The sequence below is a fragment of the Micropterus dolomieu genome, linkage group LG10, assembly GCF_021292245.1.
Source record: "Micropterus dolomieu isolate WLL.071019.BEF.003 ecotype Adirondacks linkage group LG10, ASM2129224v1, whole genome shotgun sequence".
Classification (NCBI taxonomy): domain Eukaryota; kingdom Metazoa; phylum Chordata; class Actinopteri; order Centrarchiformes; family Centrarchidae; genus Micropterus; species Micropterus dolomieu.
This window is the reverse complement of record NC_060159.1, coordinates 23,691,155-23,701,410: the sequence shown is the minus strand read 5'-3', so window position 1 is coordinate 23,701,410 and position 10,256 is coordinate 23,691,155. Positions and strand designations below refer to the sequence as shown.

General features: G+C 38.7%; 1 protein-coding gene across 1 annotated transcript; it reads right to left on the bottom strand.

Annotated features, from left to right (window-relative positions):
• Positions 1-1,491: 1,491 nt before the first annotated feature.
• On the bottom strand, positions 1,492-8,068 carry vgll2a (vestigial-like family member 2a). Its single transcript, XM_046061169.1, has 4 exons — positions 7,851-8,068; positions 5,906-6,152; positions 3,608-4,105; positions 1,492-1,535 (listed from the first exon to the last, which is right to left on the bottom strand). Exons 1-4 carry the CDS (start codon positions 7,926-7,928, stop codon positions 1,492-1,494), a joined length of 867 nt encoding a protein of 288 aa, XP_045917125.1. The 5' UTR covers positions 7,929-8,068.
• Positions 8,069-10,256: the final 2,188 nt, after the last annotated feature.

The window sequence follows — 10,256 nt, the reverse complement described above, 5'->3', positions numbered from 1 at the left end:
AAAGTATTCAATCACCAACGGAGAACCAGCAAATCCACACATTTCAGAGGATTTAAGCAGAAAATGTTTGGAGCCTGATAAATGACTTCAATTATTTACTGATTCTAAACATTGTTCTCAATTTATTTTCTGCCCAGCAGTAATTTCAGTGACTGCTTCTCTGAGACCCTAGGGTAGACACCCTACATGTTAAAGTATAGGTAATGAATTCCTTTGATTGAAAAAACAATCAAGAGATACTGTATGTAATCTCGATATCTGAATTTTCTTTACAACCTTATCCAAGATTTTAACATAGTTTTCAAGATGTTATTTGATTTGCAAATCACCAATCACCAAATCCATTATTACCTCCTAGTCATTGTAAGATCTTACTGGGACAAGTGTGTCCCAATTCCATACTACATTTTAACAGTATGTGTGTGCGCTAGTTTATTTACAAATTGCCATATTACACTGTGAACTTGGTGTACGAGAAACTCAACTGTACTAACAGGAATGGAAGCAGTATGTGCCCCAATGGATATCAGTCAAAACTGTGACTTTGCCAAAAAGAGAGAAAGAAAGACTTAATAATTATGTGTTTTCTAACATCTTCCATCTCTCCAGGGCATTTTATTTTTTGCAGCTGTCAGCAACTCTTCCGTTTCCTTTGAGCAGTGCACTGTGGGACACTAGAGTATATCGACTGCATCCTACGCTCATAAATCAAAAGGATTTAGTATGCATACAGACTACACTTTATCTTGTTTCAGTATGGTCAAAACCTGCTTGGAGTTTGTACACAGTTTTGCAATTGGAGTTGTTTGGTTAACCATTACATAAATATAAGATTATCAGTTGAAAACCATCCAAAACTAACTTTTTCTTTGCCATAAAATACTGACAGTTTTTAGTTGACATTGAATCAATACTCCATGTAAAACAGTGTTCGGACTCCTCCTGCTTTTGCCGTCTGCCAAATTCTTGCTGTGCAGTCTCCTCAACACCAAAACGACCTTTCCTCCAGCCATAACACTCCCATGTCTGTAGCCCAGTTGTCCCAGTAAGGCAAGTTCTGCCAAGTCCTTCAAGCGCCTGGCTTTGGAGTTTGACAACACATGTCTCTGTCCGTCTGTCCCCAGACTTTTTCCAGTTTAGGAATGTTGTCCCTGCCTGTTACAGAAGCACAAAGAGTCTTGTCTTTGTCCACATCCGTCAAGATCAGATTCTCTCACTCCTCCGTGAGTCCACTTTTGTTTCCACGATCCCTTTCTATCCACACTTTCAGCTTTCAGCTCAGCAGGGCTGCGCTGCCGCTGCACAGACCGCTGTAACACCGCGCTGCAATTAGACCAGAAGCTGTTAACAGCACAAAACGGACGTCTGACCGATTTTCAGTTTCTGTCAGTCATCCCATAACAGCAGCAGAGCAACAGAGTAGAGCAGGAGTGGAGGAAAGAAGCTACAGCTGAAGTAGGAGTGAAGAGTGGGGAAGAGTCTCAGCAGTCTCTAAAACCAATACAAATCCTTGCTCTTATCCTGTGCCTGCAGACCTGAGAGGGGAGGAAAGAAAAGAGGAAAAGGAAAGAAAAGGCAGTGGAAGAAGAGAACAGCAAGAAAAGGGGAGATTAGAAAAAGTAGCGCAAATGTTTTGTTGATAAAAGCAGGAGGAATTGCCCGAGGCAGGGAGGGGATGAAAGCAAGAAAGCAACAGAAAAGGAAGTTGACAGCTGGTGTTAAAGTGCTGATTGACAGTCAGTTTGTTGGTTCAAACCCCTTGTGGTAAGTTGATCTGAGGCAGGGTAAAATTCTTCATTCAAATCTGGTTTTCATGCTTTCAAGTTGTTGCTTTGCTACGTGGTCATACTGAATATCTTGAATAATGTTTTCATGTAAGCATCATTCCACCCAAACACTAAATTAATAATTAGTCCTGTGGATGATTGTGCATTTAACAAACTGGGGTTGTTCAGCGTCAGCCCAAACAAGCAGGACATTTTCAGTGTGTCAATATGGAAGAGCTAAAATGCATCCGAACAGCTTTGCAAATGCTTATTTTACAAATCTGCCTGTTTTCAATGATGACATATGTAAGTCAGCTTGACTTAGATTTCACTATCTGCAAAGCGTTTTCATTGGTTGCTGTTGAAGACGAGATGATACTAAACTCCAATAATTTTATTGTATAACCAGTGTTTCGACTACACTTGGTCCTTTTCCTGAGAATGTAAAAATGTTTGTTATACAGTAGAATCATTAGAGCTTAGTGTGGTGGTCTCCTTGTCTTCATTTAATACTGTATTTGGTGTTCATTTACCAGACAAATCTTTTTGTTTTGCACATTTAGTCACAGGTCAACCATGTGATCACACACATAACTATTATGTGTTGTATTGCCCTAGTACAAGTGCCTGAAATCACAGATTTGACATTATTAACCTACCCCAATCAGAAGCTCCAACGTTCTCAGAAAGTTTCATGTTAAGCGGCTGTTTCCAATAACTTTTGACTAAAAGGTAATTGAAATGTATTAATACTTAGCAATTTGTGCTATCTGAGTTTCAATAAATCTGTTCTCAACTGACCAAATGTAATAATCCACAACAGGTATTGAAATAACAGCATTTCAGCTCCTCAGTGACCATTTTGGATTCACAACTAAGACCAAGCCTTGTCTCCATTCAAGTTATTCAAGTGATTGTATATACAGTATGTGCTGAGCCAACCATGTCTCCAACAAATTACATATCTGGCAAGCTGCAAAAATGTTGATACTAAAGTCATCAGTCATCTTATCAATGATCTTATCTGATTTTGCAATACACTATTAACTCGTAGTGGCTACATCTTTTATGGTTATGTTTAGGCACTGATTGCACTTGGTTAGGGTTAGGGAGATCAGCCTTTAACACAGAAAAAGTCCACAGTGATTTGATTCAGGAGATGTGTAATTAACATTTAACCAAAACCACAAATTCCCTGAGACTCCCTGAGTACAGTGCTGCTGTATGTAAATTTACCTTTACATAATCCAGGCAGCGATTACGTTTGACAGCAAAGCGTAAATGGGAGAAAAATTTAGTACTATATAAATGTAAGTTTTTGAAGATAAGGTTGGCTGAGCTGAACTTACTGTTCAGACTTACAAGTTTTAGATTTCTGTTTAGAATTTGCTGATGGCTTGTCTGCCCTCTCTACATTCCAAAAAAAAAAAGCCTCTCTATTGTAATGCTAAGTTGCTAAAAGACAGACATGAAAGAAAATCATTAGAATAAGCTTATGAGCTGTTGACTAATAACATGTCTTGACCAAGCTCGGTGGTGTTTAGAGTGAAGATCAAGATCAACTTTTGGCTCACAATAGCACATAACTGTCATGAGTTTAAATGATGACAGATGATGTCATTCTATTTCTCAACAATTTTACTATAGTTTCTTCTGTCTATAATCTGTACGTAGAACATCTTTTGCATGTCTGTCTGTCCTGGAGGAGAGATCTAAGTACCAGATTTAGGTTTTTGTGGAAGGGTGGATTTCCTTAGCTAAAGAATGAAAGATGTAGTCTTTTGATTTGAGATTTTGGGTTACATGAATAAAATTGACTTGATGTGAAATATTGACAATACCTGTGTCAACGTTTAGTCCGATCTCTGCTCCGGCTCCGGTGAAAGCACCGCTCCAGGCAGAACCCGTACCTGACTCCCCCTTCCCTCCCAGGTCACAGGGCGAGGCGCTGGGCCCCGGTACCGAGCTGCAGGACGTCAGACGGTGATGAGGCCTCACTGATGGCACCAGCAGAGAACCGTAGCGGGGGTCGAACGCTGTGCTGTACATCTCGTGTCCCCCCGGACGTGTGTATGCTGAGCCTTGGGTGCCTATAGTGCCCCCTAGTGAGTAAGGGTGGTGGTGGTGATGGTGATGATGATGGGATGGGTGCCAGGCGTCGGGGCTGGGCTGGTGGAGATGGCTGTGCAGGGAGGAGGAGGAGTACGGGTCCGCAGGGAAGGGGAGCTCTGTGTGGGGAGCTGACAGAGCGCTGCCTAGGGTCGAGGAGACCGAGGGCTGGTAGGAACTGTTCCAGAAAGACGGAGGGAAACTTCTCTGGCTCATAGGGAATGATCCATCTGTGAAGACAGAAATCCGTGCTTATGTTTTACAAACCAGACTTGTTTACTTTTCCGAAATAGTTACTAAATTAACTAATTATTAGAGCATATTTAAGTTAACATTTTAAAACTTGAGGCTGAATGTTTGTTTTTGACCTCAAAAATTGGTAGACAAGAAATTCTTATCACAAGGTCCACCAAATCTGTCAGCCATATTGCAGTCATAATACATCACTTTAAAACTCCTTTAAATGTGTGCTTTGGTGATATTGTATTCATCTCTTATTGTGAAGAACTAATTAGAGCTGAATTGATTAGTCAACTGACAGAAAATGTGTTTTTCATTTGAGTCTCTTTTCAAAGCCAAATATTTGTTTGTACTGCAACGGCTTCTAAAATGTACTTGGGGCCTTTCTCTGTTACATATAATTATAAACTGATTATCTATGGGTATTTGAACTGTTGGTAGAAAAAGTTGGCAATTTAAAAGCCAGGAGTGGGAATTTACCTTACATTTCATAGACAAAACAATTGATTAATTGAGAAAATAATTAGCAGATTAATGGATTTGTCAACCATTAGTTGCAAGAAATGAATGGTCATTAAATGCAATACTTAAAATATTGCCTTGTTTGTTTCTGTTTGGATTCAGAAGTTGCTAGATTACACAAAGGTGCTGGAATTGAGAAACAGCCATGAAAGGAGATTCATCGAATACCAAGTCGGTAAAGTTTGAACATGGTAATACCATTTTATTTCACCATCCTGTTTTCTCTCAGGTGACAGAGAGACTAGGTAATGTGATGCCAAAGAGAAATTCACTTGAGCACAGTTCGCAGTCCGTGATAGATCCAATGACAGTACAAAAAATATTAAAAAACTGAGAAATTCCCAGGAAATACTTTTAACTCTCTAATGTACATTTTCAAAGCCCATTTGCAAGTTACTTAAAAAGCAGCTCTCCAAATGAAAAATAAAATTGGTTTCTTTATCCCAAACCAACCCTGTAAAGGGATCCCTACTGTTACGTGAATTCAAATGACTCCAAATGTACTCTATTGTACTTTGAATCTTCCGTATAGTGTCATACAAAACTGTTTGTTATTATATTTTTGCTTCGGGTTATTTACATCATCTCACTATGTTGTTTGACTTTACATTTCCATCAAACGCAACAACAGCCACTATAATAAACAAAAGCTGACACTTGCAAAATACTATTATTCTATCTATATATTTATGTAGACGTGATCATTCTTGCAGTGTTTGTCTATGGGAAACCCTCAACCTCAGCGCAATCCAATGTGACTAAGCTTAGATTTCACACGAGTAAATTTATATAGAATTCTATACAGAATTTTTGTGGATTCAGTTTTACACAAAAACACTCAATAGCAGAGCAAAACTGTAAATCAGCAGTTTCAGATCAAATGTGCAATGTCTATCAAAAACCAATATTAGTCAAACTGAAGATTTTGTGGTTTAGAGCTGTGACTGAAGTGATTCAAAGAAACCATTTTTCATAACAATATTTAATCAAGTGTTACCTGGTGAAAATCTGAGAGACCAAGACAAAGTCACTGAATCCTGGGAAACAATATTGCTTTTAACAGCCTCAGTCCCACAATATCAAAACTCTCAACAGCAGGAACCAAAATTACTAAAGTTTACAGCACAAACACACCAGAATTTCCAAAAAACATTGAAGAGTTTCATGGATTTCACTGGATAAATGTCTCGATGATGGTCAGACTGCTGTTTCAGATTGTCTTCGACACTAACAGACATACGTTTAAGGAAAAACGCTGACACACACACCTCTTACGGCCTTGTGGCTGCTTGAGGCAGGGTATGCAGTTGTGTGGCTGAGGGCTCGGCTGAAGTGCTCGTCCACCACAGCGCTGATGTCTCCCTGGAAGTAAGTGAAGAGGACGCAGCGGGAGCTTAGGTACTCGGCACCCGGCGGCAGCTCCTTGTCCTCCTCTTTGATCGCCGGAGGGCCCAGGGGGCCGAGCCGGCTGGCGCTGTCCTGGGGATCTTGCATTTTGGAATACAAGGCCAGTTTCTAAGAAGGACATGCAGATTATTATTATTATAAGTTATCAACACATGTGTTTATTATTTTGCATAGATACATACTACAAAGACTTTAAGCAATATGTGACATTTGACCTCTAAAAATGTGTTTGTTTTTTTCAGGACACAACAGGTGTGTAGTAGGAGATGACTCCACCCAAACTCTGTCATCTATTTATGTACAAACCAGCATAAATTATATAAACATATTAGCCAAGGGTTTGGCTTTTATTTAAAAACTAAGAAGAAAATAATTACACCTAATGATTCACCTGTCTTTTAATTTACTGTGGTATCACTATATAAATTGAAGCACACCCATATATTAACTATGGCAGTTTTCAAATATAAAAACTTTGCACCTCATTATTGCTGCACAAAATGACAGAACAAACTGTTTCACTGCTTTTTTAAAACCATACTTATTCATATGATAATAGAAAAAAAGTCTTGATTATGGTGGAAAAACTATGTAAATGAAAGTAAGTTACAGTATGACATTATTATATGACAAATGTATTTGATAAACCATATAAAATTATAATCATACAACTCTTGCTAATAAAAAGTGATATATACACATACACACACACACACACACACACACACACTGTGGTGTATAGCATGGGTAGACTCTGGCTGATCCAGAGTCTGTTTAGGTGACAGACAAAGTGAGTTTTGACACTATGTGAAATATGCCTGGATGTTGACTGAGAGGTTTTAAGAGAGTGAAAAAAGCCGTTTAACAGGTCTGGAAAGGCCTCACAAAAACCTGCTGAACTCAAACTGTTCACAGTCACAGGCATGATGTCTTATAACAGACATTAAAAAGTAAAATGAACTGGTCTATGATCTTATTTTGGTCCCAATGACATTTATGCTGTAAAAATTGTAAATATAAATTGTAATATAAAAATATACTTTTAAGCCCAAATTATGCGCTTTTCTCATTCAACCTTGTAACATTAGAAAGGAAATGAGACTTTAGGAGGAATAGGTTATGAAATAATTTATGGCCATTATCCTAGATCCAAATTCTGAAGAAAATATGTATTAAAACTCTACCAAACTCTGTTAAAACTTAAACAGTATGCTTACGGAATTATATGATAAGTGAAATCCATCAGTTGCGACTTGAAACAACTTCCTCTTGTTAAGAAAACGTAACAACAATATATCTTGTTTTCTTTTCTCTCTGCTTTGGTGATCTAAAATTAGCCTAAAGAGATGGAACAAACAACCCCTTCACGGTCGTGGGAAATAGAAGAAGCATATATAATCTGGAGAAATAAATGCCAACAAAGTTACCCAAAAAAAAGTTTTCCATTTGCCTAAAGATTTACGCACCGGATGAGTTCCTCTCTGTAGTCGCGCTTAGTCCATGCATTGCATTTTGTGGTGTTTTAAGTGCTGATTAACAGTGTGTTCAACTATTTTTTATATATAGATAGTATATTAAATGACATTAAGTGCTGTAGGGGTCGAATTATTACATTTTATGAATATATTATCTATAGTTAATGGCAGTAGTAGCTCCCTAGTCTCCTGTAATTAAGTTTTAATTGGCAGCTCCATGGGCTTTGAAACCTAAATAGGAACTTTTCAAACAGATCTTAAATCCACAGTGCAGAAATAAGTAGTGAATGAGCTGATTAAAAACAGTTTATAGAGAATATATGATCCATACCTGGTGGTGATAGGGGCTGTAGGAGCTGAAATAGGGCTGAGGACCAAACACTTGGTACATCACATCCAGGCAGCTCATGGCGAAGAAATCACGGAGAAGAACCAAGCTTCATTTAGAGAGCAGGTCTGTAAAGACGGAGAGGAAATAATAATCCCGGCGGTGAAGGACACAGTGGAGAGAGTCTGTCTGCTGCGCTGTTCTGCGCTCTTCACGCGCTGGACTGCGGCCGTGCGCACAGAAGGGAACCTCCTCCACCCTCCTCCTCCTCCCTCCACACACCCAGTCTGACGACTCCCTCCCGCCAATCAGAAGCCAGAGCGCTACCTCTACCTTAATGGGCTTTTAATTACGGACACAAAATTATAACATCTATAAAGCTATAAACTCAAATCTAAAACATTTTAATGATCCAACACATTTTGCATTTCTGCTAATTTCACATGCATTCATATTTCTTGCATTCGTTTTATTGCACAACATGGCAAAGCTGTTATCCATATATTTTCATGATTGAAGTCCTCTACTGATTATGTGTTTTTATTTGAGGTACTGGTCATGTTACAGTTTCCTTCTGCATTGACTCGCCTGAGCATCCAAGCTTAATCTAGAAAGTATAAATTCCTTCTTGAACTTGGAAAAAATAGGTGGCAAAAATATCTTCACTCAGAAGTCCACATTGTAGCTTTTTTCTGTGCTTTTAACCACATGTGCAGTTAGAGTGGATATTGACTATTAAAGTATTGATTAGCTTGGCAGACTTGGCAATATGGATGCACATAGTATCTCACAAAAGTGAGTACACACCTCACATATTTGTAAATATTGGATTATATCTTTTCATGTGACAACACTGAAGAAATGACACTTTGCTGCAATGTAAAGTGGTGAGTGTATAGCTTGTATAACAGTGAAAATTTACTGTCCCCTCAAAATAACACATCACATTCTTTTTTTCATTCTTAAGTGTTGTCACATGAAAAGATATAATCAAATATTTACACAAATGTGCAGGGTGTACTCATTTTTGTGAGATACTGTATCTCAGTAAATAACCATCATGTATTCAGTCGAGTCACAGTATAAATAGTATTTTACATTTAAAAATGTATTAAAGGAAACCTGAAGGAGTCTGTTTGAATGGAGCTACAACAACATTAATATCTATCTAATATCTAAGTACTGAAATCTATAATTTAAAAGGGCTTTGCTAAAGTTTGACTGAGCCAACACTAGCACAGACCCAGTACAGACGTCTTTAGCAAGTCACACAGACCCAGGTGAACTAAAGGCCTTATCCAGTATGAGCACAGCCAGAGATGTACAGCCAGCATCAGATACAAGCAGCTCAGACCCTCATGAGGTTCTGCTACACCACATGACCCTGCAGATTGCCCCCCCAGCAGGGTGGGATTGGTAATCTGGCATACCGGGCAAATGCCCGGTGAGCCGCCGCACCTTTGGGGCTGGTGTAAACATAAATTATTTATTTATATAACTGTTTTTAAAAAACAGGCCAATGATCGGCTTATAAAGCATGGACAGTGGCCCATTGGGTAATTTTCTATACTGACATTGGGCTGGCCCAATCACATCTCTTACTAGCCCCCACCCCCTCTGCTCTCTGTTTCTTCCGTTACGGGACAAAAAACACAGGACAGCAGGGAGGGAGGGTCATTTACCCTGGGGACGCTGGGGACATGTAGCCACCACTTTCTGAAAGCATTTGTTAAAAATGTTCTGAAAAATAGCTTGCACCAAGAAATGTTGATTAACAAATGAAAATGCTATGAGAAAGGTTTATTTGCACAATAAGCCTGCAATGCAATGTAAATATAAAAGAAACATCTGCATTGTCCAAAAACTTAGTAACTTAAGCCAAAAATAATAATAAGCCACTGATTACTGCATTATATTTTATTATATTTTTATATTGTGAATTGTCACCTACCACCTGAATTTTGTGCTTCCCTTTATAAAAATAATAATGTCTCCAGAATGCAGGAAATTAAGCGTTTAATGCTGAAAATCTTATGGGGGAGGACCCCCAGACCCCCCTATCAAATATTTAATCTATAAATATTTTTTCAAAATATTAGCTCTATTACAATATATTCTTGTCTAGTAGTCATGCACACCAATCTTGTGCAAATGTTACGTCTCAGTGTTTCATAACACCCCTAATCAGACTCCTAAATAGAGCTCAAACCAGCACTGGATTTTTCTTACCCTAAGGACAAGTCTATCAGAGGTCTCCATTCAGGCTTATTACAGAGACAGACAAAGACAAAAGAGGATTGCAGTGAAAGCACTGCGATGTCAGGTGTAACTGTGCAGCAATGGCAAATTGTTTACATGGCAGACTTTTGCTTAGGGCGCCAGGGAGGTCCAGACCGGCTCTGTCTACAG